Here is a 20743-nt window from a genome sequence, read left to right as displayed (position 1 = left end):
CCAGGTAAGGCTAGTGCCAGGGATGGCTCCCAGGCAAACTTCCACTTGAGTGACCTCTCTGGCCCACATGTGCTTTGAGATGATAGTCCCTGTCGCAGTCATTGCAGGGCTGCTCTGATCTGTAGCTAATGGATTTTATGTCCTATCTCACATTCAGTGAACAACTAAGTACAGAGCTAATTCAGGCAGTCTTTCATCCAGCCCTGCAAGGAGACCCATAGCTTTACAAATTAGGGAGAGCTAGCAATTGTCTTTGCCCCCAACGATATCACCTTACTTCCCCCCACCCTTCAGGTCCCCAGTCTCTGATCAGCCTTCTGTAGAACACTGGCAAGGATGCTGGCAGGGTTGCCAAGCCCTAACCTACCACCTCTCTACCTGCCACAGTCCTTCCTGTTTTCTATCCACCTGCTCCATACTGGCCTCCAAGTCTTTCTTCAGAGACTAAACATTCTCACTGCTGAAGTCTTGCCCCTCTTCTTGTTCAGTCCCTCCATATATCACAGCTAAAATGCAACTCATCAGAGAGGCTTCTCTCGCCTGCCTCTTGAAGCGTGATCTTATTTCCACACATTTTTGAGGTGCTGGGGTTTGAACTCAGGGCCTCTAGCCTGCTAGGTAAGTTCTCTACCACTTGAGCCACCACCCTAGGCCTGTGTTGCTTTATTGTTTTTCAGATAGGGTCTTACATTTTTGCCTAGAGCCAGCCTTGGACTACAATCATCGTACCTGTGCCTATTAAGTAGCTAGCATGACAGGTCTGTGTCACCACTCCTGGATTCTTAGTTGAGACATCAGTCTCACTAACTTGCTGCCAAGGTTGGCTTCCATTGAGATCCTCCCTATGACTGCTTTCTGAGGACTGGTATAATCTCCAGCATTTTCTAAGCTGATGATTTTTTTCTTTGTGCAACACTCCTGTGTTGTACCTATCTGTGTTTGTGGCTTCTGTCTGCCCTCAACAGAATGAGACTGTGCACTCCAAGGGGAAAGCCTTTCTCTCTTTTGTTCACTTTTTTTTTTGCCAGTCCTGGGCTTGGGCTCAGGGCCTGAGCACTGTCCTTGGGTTTTCTCAAGGCTAGAGCTCTACCACTTGACCCTCAGCACCACTTCCAGCTTTTTTCTATGTATGTGGTACCAAGGAATCGAACCTGGGTCTTCGTGCACGCTAGGCAAGCACTCTACCACTAGGCCAAACTCCCGGCCCCTTGTTCACTTTTTTTGGTACTGGGTTCCGAACCCAAGATGTTGCACTTGTTAGGAAAGCACTTTTATCTCTGAGCTATGTCCTAGCCTTGCTTTGTTTACTTTTAATCTACAGGCCCAAGAAGCCTGTAATGTAGTAGCTTGTGTGATGGACTCATGTCCATCACAAGCCGGACTCCTGCCTCTCTTGCTTCTTAACTGGCTGGATAGTCTTCTTAGGGATTCTCCAAGCAAGCATTCCCATCAAAGTCATAAGTTACCCCTGCTGTGCCAGGGCCTCCTTAGGTTAAAGTATAACCTCCTTGCAGTGGGGCCAATTGATGGCTTTGACAAATTTCCATGCAAATTTCCCTCCATGGGGAAGGGAGATGCAAGTTTCCAGGTTAATTCCGTTTCAGAGCCCATGGGAGAGGGCTCTTTACAAAGGGCAGGCCAGGCTACAGGACAGCCCATCCCTTCCTACCTGGACAGGAAGTTAAGCTCCCGTCCAAAGTCCTACCACAAGTGAGCAAGGCCTATGCCTGTTCTCAAACCCCAACCCCTCTATCTCTTGGCTATGTGTAATCCACCACCTCGTACCACTGGACTAAATTTTGGCCCACCCCATTAAGTGAAGCAAAATGAAAGCACGTGACCACCTACCAACACACCTTGGCAGAGGCGAGCTCCACAGGCGCCGTCTGCCCCCCAGGCACGTGATGCGGGCGGTGCCCTCCAGACGGTACCCGGGGAAGCAGGAGAAGGTCAAGGTGTCACCCACACCAAACTGTAAGCCCTTTCGGATGCTGTAGGCTGGGACCTCAGGCTCCTCACAGGGCTCCAAGTCGTACTCTGCAAAGACAGTGGAAGTATAGGCTTCAGGGATATCTGGAGGGATGGGGCTCAGGGGCATCTTGAGGAGAGGTAGAGAGAAAGTCAGAGGGGAAACAGGCTCAGAGCCAAGGACAGATAGGGGTACAGATAGCATAGGGCACACTGGCACAGGAAGGGTCAGTGCCCTCGGTATTTTGAGCATTGCCATGGGCAGGATGTCTATAAGGAAGACCCTCTGAGAGGACTTCTGAGGTTTTATAGCAACTTCCCTACCTGTCTCCGGATCTCCATTTGAGCCCCAAGCTTTGGGACTGGCAGAATCTCGCACTCTTTCTCTCTGGGCATGGAATCAGCTCAATCCAATCAGCTGGTTCCAGAAAGCCAGAGACTGTGACTGGCTTTGGGCCTCAGGCAGCTCACACTGGGAAAAATGATTCCAAATGAATCCATTGAAGGGGCACTGGCTTTGAGGCAGATGCTGAACATGGTGAGGTGACATTTATGGGCCAGCGACCTGCCTGGTGCCTCCGGTGACAGTGGGGTAGTGGGCATCCCCCTTCTGGGTGCAGTGCCCAGGATTCTGTGTGATTTGAAAGGCCTTTTTTACATAGTCAAGATTCATTGTCTCCCTTTTGTCTCAGTGGCTAAGGCCTGTCCAAGATCCTTGGCAGGTGGCTTCTAGCATGGAGGGCCAGTAGGGACTTAGCTAGGCTATGTTCCAGTGCCTAGAGGACAGATTTCTCTTCTCCATCCTAAAAAGATTTACCAATATCTCTGTCTTGCCGGGGGCCAAGTGGCGGGAGACCTGGGAACAACTTGGGACAAGAGTGGCTGAGAGCTCAATATTAGAGGATCAAGAACCCTCTTCTTTCTTCCCTGACGCCAAGGAAAGCACTTTCTTTTCAGGATTCCTTAAACACCAACACAATGTCTATTATCATGAAATTAAAATTGATGATAAAGACCCAAAATGAAATTAAAGCACTCTCATCTGTTAATTTTCTTTTCTTTTGTGATTGCTGAGCTTGTGAATTAGGAGAATTGGGAGTAACTAGGGCAGGAAGCATATTTTTGTGAAGTCCTTCCTCTAGTGTAGCCAACTCTGTGGGTGGTGTTCAGAACAATTCTGAACCGGAGAAGGAGCTTCCTCCAGTGAACCTGCTAACGCTTTCCAAGATCATTGTAAGTTAGTTCATCCTGTGTTTAAGCCAAATACCTCTTTTGGCAGCATTGAGCACATGCTCAGGGCTGAGCTGGTTAGTAAACATCTGCTAGGAAGACCATCAGTTGGCAGCAAAGTGAGGGGAGACAGAATGGCTTCATAATCCCTTCTCCACTGGGGAGCCTTCACTCTCCTTACCTGAGAAGGTGATGTTGAATCCTTCGTAGGACATAGAGAAATCGGAAACAAAGCGGACCTGGGCAGTGAAGTTGCCGTAGAGCCCGGCACTGATGGGAGCAGGTAGCCTTGAGCCAGTCAGCTGCCTCAGTGGCTGGGTGAAGCTGCCATTCTCGGTGATGAGGAGGTAGTCGTGGCCACTCTCCAGGTGGAAGGTGTGGAAAGTAAAGAACACACCTGCCAAGTAATCAGAGGGTCTGGTTGGGGGTGGGGAGGTTGTTGAAGCAGCCCACCTGTGAGCTGGAGTCTGCACAAACATGTAAGGTTGGCCAACACTGGCTGGTGCTGGTAGATCATGGGCTAATCCTAGTTGAGGAAACTAGACTGGTTCTTACCCAAAGGTCCAGTCAGAGATGGGCACTTCTTGTGGTCATTAGCACCTAAAGGTAAGGTTTACAGCTAGGTCTGTGACACTGCTTCATCTCCATTCATTAATTCATCTACGTCAGGTGTGTGTGTATTCCTCTCTCTGAACACTGGGTGGATGGAGGGTGGTCAGACACAGTAGCAGGTGGGCAAAACAAGTTGATTAAATACCAGCTCTGTACTCTGTTCTTCTAGCATGCAAATACAGCCCTTTCCAAGGAGTAAACATTTGGCTGTGATTATAAGGAGAAGCAAACAAGTGAGATGAAACCCCTGGGTTTCCCAGCTGTGCTGATTGCTTTGGGCTTTTTTTGTCCATTGTGAGAAAATGAAGACATTGTCACGGAAACAGAGAGGCCCCATGATGGGGTATGAATCCAGATTTGGTGTGATGGATGCACACCCTGGAGTGAACCGTGCTGAATCATAGGGTGACATCAATACCTCATGGAACAGAAAAGATAGGAATCAAATATCTGCCTACCAGCCCAAGCCCAAGGGCCGCAGCTGAAGCTGTGTGCTCTTGTTTCTCTTGCTTGCCGTCTCTCTCTTGTGTCCCTGGGCTCTTGTTTCTCTCGCTGCTGTATGTGGATCACAGGGTCACCTCCTAGGTGGCATTTAGTGAGACATCTGGGACAACATATGCCAAGCATCCAGGCACTCCTGGCACACAGCAGGCCTCTACCAATGTATCCTCTGCCTAGCTCACCTGATGCTCCAGACAGCCTTGTGGACTAAGGGACATCAGATCTGGAGTCTCTGCCAGAACACATTCTCTAGATGCTTGAATTGCTCACTCCCTGCAGCTGTGACAAGCTGGGCAGTTCTGAATTTCATAAAGTTTTGTTCGTGGGCATCTGTCTGTTTGAGAGCAACCTACTCAGTAGCCTACAGGAGAAGGGTCTGGGTTCAGTACAATATAATTCATGTCATGAACACTCTTGTGGGGTTCTTTGTGAGCCAGGTAGAGGGGCAGGGAGCTGTGGAAACTACATGACACAAGAGGTCTATTGAAGAGTACAAATCTTCTGGGGAGGTGGAAGCAAGTTCTATCCAGTAGAGTGAAGTCTAAAGTTAGGAGACAGGATGCTGTGAACCCACAGGAGTGAACCCAGCCCAGGTGCTTGAAGAGGCTCAGGAAAGGAAGAACAAAGAGCTAGCCAAACAAGGGGAATTGGAGTTACCATCACTCTCCTGGCTTGGGGAGAAGAGTCTGACTGACAATTTACCTCATGCTAACCCTGAGAGGAAAGAAAGCTTGGCAAGTTTTCAGGACCTGGACGAAGGTATATACAGCTAGAACTCTAGTTAGAAAGCTTAGCATGAGGTGGAAAAAGGTAAACTAGGGCAGTAGGCTGCCCAGGCTAGTTTATACTTTGAGGCTCTAGGGTAAGAGTTCTGGGAAATATTTGCATGCCTCTAAGAAGGAAGTGACTTGTCATTTACCCATGACCTGTAGTCCATTCTATATCCAGGCACTTTCCATCCTACTCAATTCCCATGCATCCTTGAAGACAAGTTTATACTTTAACTCCAGGATGCCTATCTAACTCCCCAGGACTGGGCTCCATTTTGTAGAAGCCTCTATCTACTCTATCATACACCAACCCTGCTATGTGGAGATTAGGATTCAGGCTGTCTTTCTCCTGGAGGTTTCCAAGCGCAGGTATGACGTGAGATTTGTTAAAGTACTTGATGATCTGCATTGACTTCTAGACTAAGACGAATGCCTGCTATAATCACAGGTGAACAGAAAAAAAAATCATGACCAAAATCATGAAGGCTGCATAGCTACTGGAATGCTCTGAGACTTGCCTGGCCCCAAGAAGCTCCAGGCCATGGAGCCCTATATTATTTTAATACTAGTAATACGTTTTAGAGGTAATACAGATTGTGAAAAACATTTTTTAAGGCAGAAAGATGAGTCTGAGATGACCACTAATAACTATTTCAGGGTAGGTCTTTTCAGAGGCTGTTGGCTATTTCTTCGTAAATGTCCTTGTTTATGCTTTACACAGAGAACACATTTATTCCTCGGGCAAACTTTGTTCCTTAACAGCTCGACGCAACTACCTCTGTGGATGGAGAAATATTCTTTTCCTTTTAGTAACTGCCTAGCACTTCATTCTCTAACTGACCATATGCTTATCTGACATTTCCTTATGGATCGATAGTTGACTAGTTTCTAGTTTTCCAGTATGATAAACAAATAGCTTAGGGTTCATCTAGGCTGCTGTCTCTTGATGTACAGTTTTGCTTACCCTCTTCAAGAAAATTCTAGTAAGAGCAATTGTTGAGTCTTGAGGCACATGTCCTTGGAAGGCTTCTGATTCCTATCCTCAAACCACTCCCTAGAAAACTACTTTACACCAGTCAGCAGTGACCATCCTCTGCCTGCTGGTGTTATGATTTTCTTTAAGGATATACAAAAGGAAAATAGTATTTCATTACTGGCTGAAAGTGCCTTTCTTTAATTATTGGTGGGGTTGATGTCTTTTCAATTTGTATTGCAATTATGAAGCGTTAGTTTACAGCTCTGCTCATATGGCAGGCCAGTGGGCCAGGCGTATTTCTCTCAGAGATACTTTAAGAACTCTCTACACATAAGGTTGGTAATCTTTAGTCAATTACATGCATTGTAAATATTTTGGGGGTCTCTTTACTATTTGACTTTGCATATTTATGGATTTCTCATAGCATAAATTATATCCAAGGTGTATGTTAAATGGAATCTAGCAGCTTTTGCCTTGTGTCTCTTCTTTGGGAATTACTGTTAAAGGCACAGCCCCAGCAGATATCAGAGATCCATATGTTTCTAGGGCTTTATGTGGTGAAATGTATAGGGGTATTGATTGGATTTTAAGCTACTTTCACATGGCAAAACCATAATTTATGAAAGAATCCTTTATCTTGTCAATGGATCTGAAGTGATGCTTTAACCACATATTGAAGTCTGTCTCCCTCTCACCTGTGCAATTATGTGTGAGAACACACATACATACTCACAAAAGCATCACTTTCTGGACCTTTTGTTACTCCCCTCTCCTTACCCCTGTAGACATCTACTGTACTCCAACTATACTATTAATATTATTCAGTCCATTAACAACATTTAAATATCTGGGGGGTGTTATTCTTTCATCTCAGTATTTTCCTCGGGCTCTTCAGCATACTTTTTCTTCTAGATCAGTGGATCTTCATTAAAGGGAAGCGTCAGAATTATTGATGGAGTGCTCTCAAACACAGAAGCTTGGTTTTCTATCCCCAGCATGGAAGATCACAACCTTTGTTGTCAGATGGAAGCACTATAACTCTAGCAGAACTTTGGAATAAGCTTCTAAGAGCACAGTCAATGTCTTCTTGGTTCCTACATATCTCCAGTCCCCATGTCTGCCATGTGGAGATATTAAATACCAAATGTTGGTTGAAAGTGTTTATTAAACAATGCTCATGTGAGGGAAATTGAGGCAACAGGGAAGGCTAGTGAGGAAGATGGATGCATATTACTTTAGGAAGAGTGGAGTTACATAAAATCTGAAAGGTAGGCTAGTGTGGTGGCACATGCCTATAATCCTGGAATCCTGGAGGCTGAGGAATCATAAGTTCAAGCCAGCCCGGGCTACAGTGAGGCTTTGTTTCAAAAAAAAAAAGTGGATATGAGGAAGAGGGAGCGGAGCTGTCCTGTATTCCCTCAGGGAATGGCACAAGGACATCTACCTAATAAATGATGAGGAGGAAAGAGATCTCATTTATGGATGGGTTGATCATGTTCCCACCAGTGTTTAGACAAAGGGTGTGCTGCCATCTTGTGAGAGGTGACTTAGAGGGGATTCAATTGGTTGGTAGCCAATTAAGCTCTCAGCAGAGAAGTTTATATCCTGGATAATGTTTATCAAAGGAGTTGTATGATTCAAAACAATGAGATACTTCTGGAAAGTTTCATGTTGATGAGAAAAATTCAGACTCCACTTACATGCTACTATATGGGGAAATCTTACTTGTGGTCACTTGTGAACTTGGGATTTACTTCTCAATATTTGCTATTGATGTGAACACTCACCCTTGCCATGTGATGTTTCGATAATCCAGGTGCAGTTCAAGTTGTTGGGGTAGAAGTCAGGGAACCCTGGTGACAAGATGGTACCAGTGGAGCCTTGAATGAAGCCACCACACAGTGCTACAGGAGGAATGAAGAGAAGAATGAGAGAACTGAGTGGCCCAGGGAACTTCCCCCAGGGTCCTCTCAAAAGCCCACCCTCACTTAAGGGCCTCAGAGGGAACTGGTGTCCCTTCCAGCACCTGGTTTTCCATAGCAGGAAAGACATGTATTCCTTCTGTGCTCACCTTCGCAGCTGGGCAGGGCCCGGCTCCATTGAAAGTTGGGCTCACATTCCAGGGGCTCCGAGTCACTTAATGTGTAGCCTGAGTCACAGCTGAATGTTACCAGAGCACCCACATAGAAGTCATTTCCATGACGCTGGCCATTGACGGGGATCCCTGGATCCAGGCAGTGGTCTGACTGCAGTGTTATAGCTAGAAAAGAGGAGCCACAGCTAGAACCAACAACATGCACTGTTACAAAGACAAAAAGAGGGCCTGGATTTACAACAGCTGAGGTTGCCAGTTACTGACGCATGAAATGTGGCTGTTGGTATTTGCAGAGAGGTTATTTGAAGACCTATCTCTTAAACAAGCTGGCCGAACCATTTGTCCATTGGTTCATTCATTCGGTAAACATTTGATGACTGTCCACTGTAGCTAAGGCCCTATGCTAAGTCAAAGGAATACAAACCCAGGTAAGAAAACAACCTTATCTTCATGGTTCAGCCTGAACTTTCTGTTTCCACCTGCTAAGACCTCAAGTGAGACTGGATCTTTAAATGGAGGCAATGGATATGAGACGAGAGAGGGTTCACAAGCCAGCCAAATACTCTTGTCTCTAAGTGCCCAGCACTCCAGCCCCCAGCCCACTGCATCCAGCAGTGTGTATATGGGATACTGGCATAAAGATCACAAGTAACTGTTAGCTCCCATAACCCATGAGGGATGCTGAAGAAAGCCAGGAGTGCCTTCCAAAGGCCATAGTCTGAAAGGACTTGAGTAGGTGCCTGTGGAGGAACATAATCCCAGGTCCTCGTCCACTGGGCCAACCTTGTCATTCACCTTCTTTCATCTCCCCCACCCAGACTCACTCTCATAGCGTAGCTGGAAGCCAATGTCTGAGTGACTCTTGTCTGTAGAGAAGAGGAGGTAGAGGTAGTTGCTGGTGCTGATGAGGAACTGGGGGACCTGGGTCCCGTGGTAAACCCCAATCAAGGGCGCTGAATATGTCCGTCCATCTCGTACTTCCAAGGTGTCATAGTTGACCTCCGTTTTAAACCTGTCAAATTATGTAAAAGGAAGACTTCTTGAGAAAGCCAAGGCTTACTGACTTACTAATGCTAAAAGCCCGGCCCTGTGTGACCCAGGGCTTTAGACAACCAGATCTGGGCAGGCTGGAATTTGCATACATTTTCTCATGTTATGGAAGGACCTTCTCTACTAAGCTCTTCCTCCTCCTACTATCCAGTGAAAATTTCCCCACCATTCCCAGGCTGTGAAGATCTAGAGGCAATATGACTAATCTCCTTGTGATCAGAATGTTGCTAGGCCCAGGATCAACCTACTAAAGCTCCAGGGATAAATCTGGCCTATGGCTTTTACTCATTGGTGAAGGGCCAAAGGGAAGAAAAAGCAATGAAGAGAGACAAGAGAGATTCACAAAGAAGAACTGTTCCCACAAACTCTAGAATATTTACTGCTTGGCCCTTCGCAGGAAAGTTTCCCAACAGCTCTTCTAGGCCATGATTACTTCAGGTAGAGCTCATGTCTACATTTGAGTAGCTTCTTCCTCACCAAGGGCTATCAGCAGGGCTGTGGGGCCCATGAACAGGATTTGGGACAGGTCAGGGAGACTGTCTTCCTCATGTTGGAAATCTCTAGGTTATAGTCCTTTGATGCTATGCCTTGCTTCAGTATCTAAGACTATCTATATTTCTCTTTTGGGGGTTAGGAGGTAGGAAGGACTCTGGCCTCTTGAATGATACTCTGGCCTTCTATTCTTGGCCTTCCAGTAGCACCAACCAAGCCCATGGGCAAGGCTCTTTCCTGACCTTTGTCCCACTCAGGGAAGTCCCTCTGGTGTTTCCATCATGCTGGTACTTCAGCCTTACTGCGGAGCCCTCTCCCCATCACCCCCTCCCCCAAGCCTGTGCTTCCCAGCACCTGTCAAAGGTGATTTTGATGGGGTAGCCTGGTTGCGCTTCTATCACCCAGGCACAGCTCAGGGCATCCTTGTAGAACCCAGGCCATCCCGGAGAAAGGATGGTACCACTGGGTGAGGTCAGATGACCACCGCAGGGAGCTGGAGGACAAAGAAAGAGAGAGAGAAATAGCTTCCTTATGGGACAAATGAATGAACAAACAAATAAAAATTCTCTTTATAAAATGTGTCAGCCAACAAGGAGTGTTTTGTTTTTATGGAAAATTACATCAACTATATAAGCTGTGTGTTTTGTCTGTTGGGACCTTTATGAATGTGTCTAGTTATATCATTTGAAGGTTTATTAAAGGCTAGAGGGGAGAAATGAAAAGCAGCCTTTAAACAAAGTCCTTTTGTCACGCTGGCAGGGCCGAAATACAGCTAACATTTGGGTCACACTGGAATTTTCTTTATTCCTCACTCAATTGTCAGGCCTGAGGCAGAGACATCCGGCAGCCCAGCTCCCCTCATCCACACTGGGGAGTGAGTAGCTAGGACTCTGCTCAGCTCAGACTTCATGCTCTGCATCATCTTGTCATTCACAACTCAGAACCCCAACATTTAGTGCTTAGCACACAGGTGTTCTTCTGCTATTACTTGCTGGGTGAGTAAATGAAAGGGTGAATGAATGCAGCACATGGCATGTAACTCCACAAGACACTGATTCTTCTTGATGTCTCTACCAGCTTTTAGTCTATCTCTGGTTTGGAAACCTCCTCCCTTTGGGTGGATTCCCGGTAGTCAGCTTCTTTGGTCACATCTCTCCCATCATTCCGCTCAATTCTCCTATGTATCATTCAGTTTCTCTCTGGTCTCACCTGATCTGTTCCCCCACACCTGTCTGTCTATAATGACCTTGGGCCCTGTGATGGTCATCAGAGATGTCCCAGCACCTCTCCAACAGGGCACAGGGTGGATTTCACTGTCTACCCCTCTGGAAGCAATGCAAGGCCATGGGATTGCTTCGGTCAACAGCATGGGAGCAAATGCGATGCACGTTGTGTCGGAGTGGAAACACTAAGAGGGAAAGCTTCGTTGTTTTGTCTCAGTCACCTTGGAAACAGGTCACAAAATGGGACTGCCAGCCAGGCACTCAGGCTGGACTCTGAGGAGCGGATCCCCGATGGCTTGTGGTAAACATATAGCTGGAGAGGTCTACCATCCTGTATTTAAGCCATTCAAGTTTGAGGGATATTTGTGAATAGTCTAACCCAGCCCAAGCTTGATGATGATGATGAAGGCACCAACCCTCATCAAGTCTGTTTGCCACGGACATGACCATTGCCAGTGGCTAGACACTTACTCCATGTCAAGGCTTTATCCACATACATCATCATGTTTAGTCCTTACAGACCAGACAGCCCTGTGAGGTCCCCATTATTATCATCTTTTAAGAAAGCTGAAGCTTATGTAACTAGGTGGGGGTTTTCAAATCATACACTTGGATTCAGACTTAGGAAAGATAGAAGAGAACCAGGAATTTCAAGCTAAACTCTAAGGAAATCTCAGCTTCCTCTGGAGCCTCTAACTAGAGTGTTACCAGAGACTAAGACCAAACCAACCAACCAACCAACCAAACCAATCAAATAACCAACCAACCAACCAACCAACCAGCCCACCAACCAAACAACCCACCAACCCACCAACAACCCTCAACTAACCAAATAACCAACCCACCCACCAACCAACCAACCCACCAACTAATCAACCAGCCAACCAACCAACCAACCAACCCACCAACCAAACAAACAAACCAAAAGCCTAACATCTGCATAGGCTTAAGAAGGGTGTAAAGAAGCTACAGAACATATAGCACTTTTTTAGAGACTCTTAGATCTCTCCAGGTATATTTTCCCAGTTTCATTAAATATAGCCAGAGGTACCCCACCTCTCTTTTCTGAATTTTATAACATTCTGGAAATATCTGAAGCAGTTGGTAGGCATTCTTAATATCAAATCATAATAAATAGTACAGATAACAACAATCACAATCATCATAGCAGAAATAGTCAACTCAAACTTACTCTGCTACTTGCTTCATAGGCACTGCCTAAATTCACACGTTTGTGAAGTGATCATCTTCATTTTACAGAAGAGAAAATTAGTTAAGACAGGAGATCAGGGACATGGAGCTAAGGAAGTTAAATCTGAGACTTAACCTCAGGACTTCTGTGGCTAAATCCCCTTGCAGTGCCCAGCATATTGCAGTCACGGCAGGTAGTAATGAGCTCGGTGCATGAAGAGCTTAGTAGGTATCAGGATTTAAGGTGGATTGTTCTTGTGACAACTCTATCACTAAAAGGTACACGTATTATTACCCTCGGTTTGTGGAGGGGGATTATTACCCTATTTTCTGCAAATGGAGGCTTAGAGAAACTAAAATAATTACATAGTGCCTACATCAAACACCAAGAAATAAATTATATATGCATACTATCACTTCAAGGGTAACCCTAGTTTTCAAAACCTATGCATCATCTTATCGATTGGCCTAGTGTGTCTCTCTCCACCTTACCCTCCCTCACTTCTCAGACCTTGGTAGTGGCTAGAGATGAGCCTGTGGCTCTGTGTCCCCAAGCTCTCATGCTGATGGTGTGTCTCAGCAGCCAGCAAGGGCTCTGCTCTTTCTAGATTCCAGGTCAGCACCGGAATCTACAGATCAAACAGCTATACTCTACTTCGCGAGGGCCCATCCAAAATCACCAGAGAGGGAAATTTGATGCCCACCTCTGGGGCTCAGCACTTTGGGATCTTTCTCTCTCTGCCTTGTCATTTTAGCTAGGAAATCACATATTGTGTTCAGTGATTAGATGCTGGCCTTTCTATCCATCCATTCCTTCCTCTCTATTGTTTATCTTGCTATTCACTGTGGTAGCTGCCTGGAAGGAAATGGAGGAGGGGTGGTTACTAAATGTAATGCCTCTTTAATACTTGAAAAGATGTGTGACTTCATTTTTAATAAGAAAAACATAAATTTTTGAAACTACAGTGGGATCATGTCCACATATGCCTGATGACATATGTGGGCTATAGGAAATTAGGAATTGTGAACTTTGTTGGTGGAAATGCAAACTATCATAGCCCCTATGGAGAGAAATCTGGTAATATTCAGCATAAAAAATCATATTCACTTCCTGATGCAGCAATTCTATTTCTAGCACACTATTTCAAAGATATCCTAGCAAAAAATGTGAAAAAGCATATATATGTATATATAAATACATATTTGTAAAAGGCAATATAAGGCTGCACCATTTGTACTCACAAAGGGGCATAAATAGTACACGGGTTGGACATAAGAGTCCAACTGAATTAACTCAGGTGGCCAACCAAATGGGTAGTTTATGCAGCTATAAAACAAATGCAAGGAACAAGGAACATAAAGTTGTGGACCAGTCTCCTGAATATGTTACTGGGTGAATGAAAGACAAGTAGAGTATTATGGGCAAAATCTGATTCTGCATAAGAAAATAAGTACTAACTAAGGTTAAATTAATATTTAAGTGTTAATAATCACTTATATCAACAATCAATGCAAAGATACACTAAAGCCAGGAGGATTCCACAGAAAGCAGGAAAGGACAGGATTGAAACTGTGTAAATGTCTTACATAATTAAAAAGGAAGATTAAATTTGATTTGCTTTTTCTCTATCCCAAAATGAATATAATATTATATAGAATATATATATAGTATATATATGTTCATATATATATATATATGAACATAGTGAGACAGAAAGAAAATAGCTGAAGAGATTTTTCTTTTAACATACAGTAGTCAGATAGCCTGTTCTGAGGGGGCAAGATGGACAAAAAGAACTGACAGTTATGGTGATTATGAAGGTTGGGACTATGGGACTCTGAGATATGAGTTATGACACAGGAAGTGATGATGGTGTTTTGGAACTTGCAAGCAGATAAAGATATGATTATCAGCAAGACTAGGGTGAAGACTAGGGTAAAAAGAACATGAAATGAAATGAATGTGTTTTCTATTAAAGAAGCATTTTCTAGCTGTATTCATTGAAAAAGCTTAGAAACAAGAATTAGCACCTAGTGTCCAGATTCTAAACATTAATTCCACCAAAAGGAACCAGAGGTCCTCATAGAAACAATTGGCTCAAGGTAAGGAGTAGAAAATGATGGGAAATTCTCAAAAGGCTCTTCATAACTTGAGGGGAAGGGGGGCTGGGAGGACAAAAAGTGGGAGAAAATGTTAGAGGAGTAACACTATTCAAAAAGAAATGCACTCATTACCTGACCTATGTAACTAACCCCTCTGTACATCATCTTTACAATAAAATTTAAATTAAAAAAAAGAAAAAGGGAGAAAAAAGGTCTCTTGCTAGCCAGTGAGACAATAAAGCACCAGTTAGAAACAACTGCAATAGATTTAAAATATACAAAATAGGATTATATCTGTTTGGATTGTATTAATGTTTGAAAAGATTCAACTTTGAAAGGAGTCAACTTGCTCACACGAAAACTTGTAAATAAAGGAAAATAATGAAGTTATTTCTGCCATTGTTCCTTTATGCACTGTATCTCAGAATAACCAAGTATTTGATGAAAATACTTTCTTTTAAAGAGCCCCAGCTCCTAAAAGAAGGAACTTAAAATGTCTCTGTACTATGAACATCAATAGCTCCCAACATTCTCAAAAGAGAGGTGATGAGACTTTACATGGCTCTGAGGGAGACACCAGCTCTGCCTATTAAATGTTGTGGTTTAACTCAAGTTGTGTTAAGTTTCTAGAGCTCACTGCCAATTAGAGGAAATAGAAGAGAAAGGTGATCATGCCAAACAATTTCTAAGGGAAGTAATCAGCAAAGTTCAGAAAATAAGAGGTTCTTCAAGACGAATGATCTCTCTTCTTCAGTTAAAAAATATCACGGAAGGAAAGGTGGACACCCATGGATCCTAAAAAGACTTGAGACCTACCTGTCCACTGTCATTGTGAAAAGCATGGCTATCAGAGAGAATACTTGATTATAAGTAATCATTTTTTAAATTATTAAGACCATAGAATTGTGGTTTATTTCTTGTTTTTGGTAACATGGGTTTGAACTCAGGGCTTAGTGTTTACTAGGCAGACACACTGCTGAGACACATGGCCAATCATTTTCTGAACTACTGTTGAGATGGGTTCTCACTTCTGCCCTGATGCATGCCTGGACTGTGATCCTCCTATTGGAGGCTGGAATGACGTCCGGTTTCTTTCCCTTGATGCCATTTTGCTTTAAAGGGTTCCTTTTTATCTGTTTGAAATACGTATTAAAAGGTATCAGGCTTCTTTATTATCTTTTAGATGAATGTAATATGTTTGGAATTTATCTCAGCCTCAGCAGGGCAGGGGTGGATGGAGAAGTGTAAGCCATAGATTCGCAGATCAATCTGAGAGAGAGGGGTGTGGGGGCTCTACCTGTTTTGGGAACTTTGAAGCTTTCCATCAAGAAAAAAGTTAGGGTAGGACCAGTGGTAGTTCATGAGTGTAATCTCACCTACTTAGGAACAAGTGAAGATTAGTAGGATATTGGTTCAAGACCAGCCTGGGCAAAAAGTTAGTGAGACCCTCATTTTACCAAGCATACTGGATATGGTGGTGCAAACCCATAATCTTGGCTATGTGGGAGATGTAAACAAGAAGAATAAAGTCCAGGCTGACCAAGGCAAAAACATGGGCTCCAATTACCACTTAGATTTCTGTGGGGACTAAGATGCATTGGCTTTTTCCTTTACTGCCTGATTATAAACATACACATAGACAACTATGTGGATATATTTATTACCAAGTCCTTTTAGTCCTTGTTGAAACAAGGCCTTACTATGTAGTTTAGGCTGGCCTTGAACTCGCAATCCTGCTGTTTTCCAAGTACTGGGATTAATATACCAAAGTCTTAAACCATTTTCCTCTGGGGAATAGGACCAGGAAATGGATATTTTCATGTTGAACTTTATCACACTTGAGTGTACTGTCTGCAACTTTACAAGTCTGAGCATCCCTTTAAAAATTAAAGGGCTGGGAGTTTGGCCTAGTGGTAAAGTGTTTGCCTAGCATGTACGAAGACCTGCATTTGATTCCTTGGTACCACATACACAGAAAAGCCGGAAGTGGTGCTGCAGTTCAAGTGGTAGAGCGCTAGCCTTGAAGAAAGCCCCAGGATCAGGAAAAAAAAAATTTAACATAAAAATCCTTTTTAAATGCACTTCTTAGTCTTTTCCTTTTAGTAGGGATTTAAATTACCTTTATTATCATAACTAATACATTTTTGTTTTATGCTGTCAATTTTTGCCATGTGGCATCCTGCCCTTCCTTGTCTTTTGGATAGGCAAGATGACCTCTTTTGCTTTAATTTTCTACTGGGATGTAGAAAACAGAAACCTCACTTTTCACTCTTATTTGTGGATGTTTTTAAGTCTCTCATACACATATTTCACATGATAGTCTCTCTAGTGGCACAGTAACTAAGGGTCTCTGTGTGAAATCTGGATCCACTAGGCACAAATAGCAGGAAGTGGATGGGCCACTCGTAGGTGACTTGGCCTTCTGGACCTGGTGCAAGGTTAAATGAGGTGACACTTGTAAAACACTTTTGCTCTTGAGTACAGTGATTTGATTCTTCCTTAAAGGAAGTCGAGGGAGAGATGAATGCCATCAATAATTAAACACTCCTACCTAGGGACTGGCCATTGCTGCTGGAAAATCCTTCTTAGGAAACTTCAGATTTTAAACACACAGACCTCTCAGATCCCCTGTGCTCCAGTTCTGTGATCATCAAAGTACTGCCTGGCCAAACTCAACCTGCTTACTTCTATAGAGTCTCAGGCCACTGCTATGAGAACGCAGCCTGTGGCCACAAGGTTGGAAATATTTGCTCTGTGGCTCTTTAAGAATGTCTACTCCTGCTTTCCATCCATCCAATCATTCCCTTTCTTTTTCTAAATTTAGGAGAAGCCATTTTCTCTCATGTCCTATTACTGCCTCTTGAAATGCAAGTGGCTCTTAGCATATATTAAAAGATTTTCTAAAAGACCATTAGCTTCTGTATTTAATTGTCCACAAGGTGGGGATACTTAATCAAAAACAAAACCAGCCAAGATGGAAAGGACAAAGATGTTGACCACATAACAGGGACCTCCCAAGGCTTGAACCAAAGGAAGGAATGGGGGCCAAAGAGGGCAGGTTCCCAGAGGCTTTGTTGTAAGGTTTCAGGGCTGAAACTATGTCTCAAACCAAGCTATCAGGAATAGCTATCACTCTGGGAAAGCGGAGCAGGCTCCCTCGTGGGTCAGTCAGGGGCTACAGCAGTCCTTCTCTTAGTTTGATGCCTACCTTTTCTGAACATACAGTTTGATACCCAAAGTGGAGTAAATACTGATCTAATTGGTCCAGTGAGATAATGGTTGAACTGATGCTGCCTCTCTGGCAGGTACTACTCCAGTAGCCACATATGTTTATGTCAACCCAGCTAGGAGGGTCCACAAGTTACCTGCATTTGACAGTAGCCCAACTGTTTGCTCAGGGTGACATGGCTGGTGAGATGGAGAGCTTGGGAGGGGGTTATGAGAATGACAGTATTCACTAACATGTTTTTCATTAGGAAGGTTCTACCTTAGTTACAGTCATTCATTCATTCATTTGTCAACCAGTAATGACTGTTCATGTCATCTGCCAAGTGTCAAATACTGTGCTAGATGAGATGAAGCTGAACTTTTGGGGCTCATCCAGCAGTGGGACCACAGTTCACATTTGTGAGCACTTTTTTGCTGGGCTAGTTCTTTTCTATGCACACTAATTCTGCTTATTACTACCCCTGCTATTTTAGGTTTTTTATTTTTTTTTTGCCAGTCCTGGGCTTGAGTTCAGGGCCTGAGCACTGTCCTTGGACTTTCTCAAGGCTAGAGCTCTACCACTTGAGCCTCAGTACCACTTCCTGTGTTTTTCTATATATGTGGTACGGGGGAATCAAACCCGGGTCTTCGTGCATGCTAGGCAAACACTCTACCACTAGGTTAAACTCCCAGCCCCTATTTTATTTTTTTATTTTATTTTTTTGCCAGTCCTGGGCTTGAGCTCAGGGCCTGAGCACTGTCCTTGGACTTTCTCAAGGTTAGAGCTCTACCACTTAAGCCTCAGCGCCACTTCCGGCTTTTTTCTATGTATGTGGTGCCGAGGAGTTGAACCCGGGTCTTCGTGCATGCTAGGCAAGCACTCTACCACTAGGCCAAACTCCTGGCCCCATTATTTTTTTTTAAATACAAGAAAAAAAAATCCAAGAGGTCAAACAATACTCTGGATTCCAGCCATGCATAGTGTGTGGTCTGAGTTCTTTCTCTCTCTTTTCCCATGTATCCAACCACTAGTTCAGGGGCAATGCTCTCTTTAAGCTCTCTTTCTTGTGGTAGGCTCGTCAGACTTGGGGTTAGGTATGTAGAGAGGCATCTAGATACGAGACAAAGACTTTTGGCTTCCAAAAAGGTAAGAACCATAGCCCCTGTCTTCTTGGTCACTGTCTTGTCCAAGGACTTTTGGGATATGCATTATTCATCCACCATTGCCAAATAGTTATTGAATTCTGATTCTATGCCAGAGACTGTGTTTGGCACACTCACAGGACATGATCCCTGCCCTCAGGGGGCACCATCTGCCCCTGAAGTGCCTGCAGGTCTAGGAACAGACGGCTAGTCTCTGAAGTTGACTTAGAACTGCCCTGTGAGGCGAGGCAGGCTGAGCAGATGCCGTAATGAGCCCAGACCTTGCGGTGAGCCATGTTTCTTCCAGCTGCTTTGTCCTGTGTTGCCCAGAGAGCAACCACAAGGATATCAAGTTAGCATTTAACCAGGGCACAAGAGCTGGAAGGGAAGAGAGCGCAGGGAACTGGGGAAATAAGCATGTGGAGGAGGAAAGAGTGACAGGCAGCCTGGGAAACTGGGGAATTCATAGCACTGCCAGTGTGTGTGTGTGTGGGGGGGGGGGAAGCTGCAGGCTCCTCCCTCTCCTCTCACCAGAAGCTGGAAACAGGGATTCTGATGGCTGTAATATGGAAAGTTCCCATGAGAACAAAAGAAGTCCCAGGTTATGATTCAAATTGTTGTGCAGTGTTTCCAACTAAGCCCCCATTACTCCAATGTGAGGAAGAGGGTGAGAGGTGGTCTGGGGCCCTGGAAGAAGTGGCTATTGAGATGGACCACTGTGATTCCATCTTCTTGATTTGGTTCTCCAGAGCCTCTCTGGAGCGACCCCCATAGAGAGTCCCGCATCACGTACCTTCACAGCGCAACACGGCACTGTTCCAGACCACGCTACCTTCCTTCAGCACGCAGGTGATGGTCTCTGAGCCCTGTGTGCCGAGGAAGCCTTCATCACACAGGAAGGAGATGGAGCTGCCGAGCTGTAGGCTGTCACCAAACCGTTTGCCATTGACTGGAACGCCAGGATCTGGACACTCATTGTGGCGGAAGGCTGTGTGGATGGGCACAAGGATACAATTAGAAAGAGCTGGTGTGAAGATGGAACCCCAAGGAAGATAAGCTTCATTATGATGGACCTCACTACTTCCTCAGTTTCCCCAAGATCTTCTCTGCTGGAACACAGGAGGCCAGGGTTTCAACTGATAGGCTTCTTAGAGTATTAAATGGGCTTGTTATACGGAGTTCTGGCCTTTCCCCAGTATTTCATTCCCATGGATGTTTATGAATTAGGCAGTAAGCTACATGTTTTTCTTTTTAGCTCATGTACATTAGAGCAGGATTGTACTATGCAAGTATCATTACAAATGAGGATACTGAGGCTTAATGTGGCTAAGGAACAAATTTGGCTCTTCAATGTCAAATCTATTCTGTGCTTCCCTAACTTCTGACAATGATGGGATCATTTATGCTGCAGGGGAGCTGCCTCTCGGTCCTGTGACACTAATGGACACTAAGCATCGTAAAGGAGGTGCCCTGGAATTAACCCTGTCTGAAGCCATTCCCTTCATTTTCCTGCCTCTTGTCAGGCCTGCTTCTTCCTCTGCTCAGGCAGACTGATGGTGCAGTGAACACACACACACACACACACACACACACACACACACACACACATACACACACAGAGAGAGAGAGAGAGAAAGAGAGAGAGAGAGAGAGAGAGAGAGAGAGAGAGAGAGAGAGAGAGAGAGAGAGAGAGAGAGAGAGAGGTCATTGGTGATTTGTTTCATATTGTAATATGGTCCTGGACAGCCTATAACATCTTGCTGAGCCTCAGTTTCCTGCCTTCAATGAGATGGAAGAGAAATGGAAGTAGATAAGAATGTGAGGGGATCTAGGTTAGTTTCTGTACCCTAAAGATGGTTATATATGCTGTGAGGACAAATTCCTTTCTTTTTCCCTTTCCCTGCATGGTGATGCCCCTTCCTGTACTGTTGATGCCATGTGCATTTCCAGCCTTCCTCCACCTGACATGCTCTACCATTCTCTTGTGAAATGACTGTCCCCACTGTTCTAAGGATGGTGATTTGCCCTGGGAGGCCTGTTTCTGTGATTGCCTGGGCATATGCCATTTGAAAGAGATCCATTTATAGGGCTCTGACATTCTCTCATGACAGAGACACAGTCACACTCAGGCAGAGAGTGGCCCTGGAGGCTGCTGGATCTTGCTGAAGGCCAGAGGCCTGCA

At 44.6% G+C, this 20743-nt stretch overlaps 1 protein-coding gene across 3 annotated transcripts in view; it reads right to left on the bottom strand.

Moving 5' to 3' along the window:
• Csmd2 (CUB and Sushi multiple domains 2) overlaps nt 1-20743 on the bottom strand; it is a 501465-nt gene that overhangs the window by 160243 nt on the left and 320479 nt on the right. For all 3 annotated transcript variants that reach the window (XM_090335284.1, XM_090335282.1, XM_090335283.1), the window contains 7 exons: nt 19355-19549; nt 10049-10187; nt 8977-9164; nt 8129-8317; nt 7845-7961; nt 3380-3595; nt 1849-2037 (listed from right to left, as the gene is read on the bottom strand). In XM_090335284.1, coding sequence (XP_090191410.1) covers nt 1849-2037; nt 3380-3595; nt 7845-7961; nt 8129-8317; nt 8977-9164; nt 10049-10187; nt 19355-19549 — 1233 coding nt within the window. The remainder of the gene's footprint in view (nt 1-1848; nt 2038-3379; nt 3596-7844; nt 7962-8128; nt 8318-8976; nt 9165-10048; nt 10188-19354; nt 19550-20743) is intronic.

Source organism: Megascapheus bottae, chromosome 6 (genome assembly GCF_031878675.1).
Source record: "Megascapheus bottae isolate mThoBot1 chromosome 6, mThoBot2.hap1, whole genome shotgun sequence".
Taxonomy (NCBI): Eukaryota; Metazoa; Chordata; class Mammalia; order Rodentia; family Geomyidae; genus Megascapheus; species Megascapheus bottae.
Note: the sequence above shows the minus strand (reverse complement) of the source record. Positions and strands in the feature narration are given on the sequence as shown.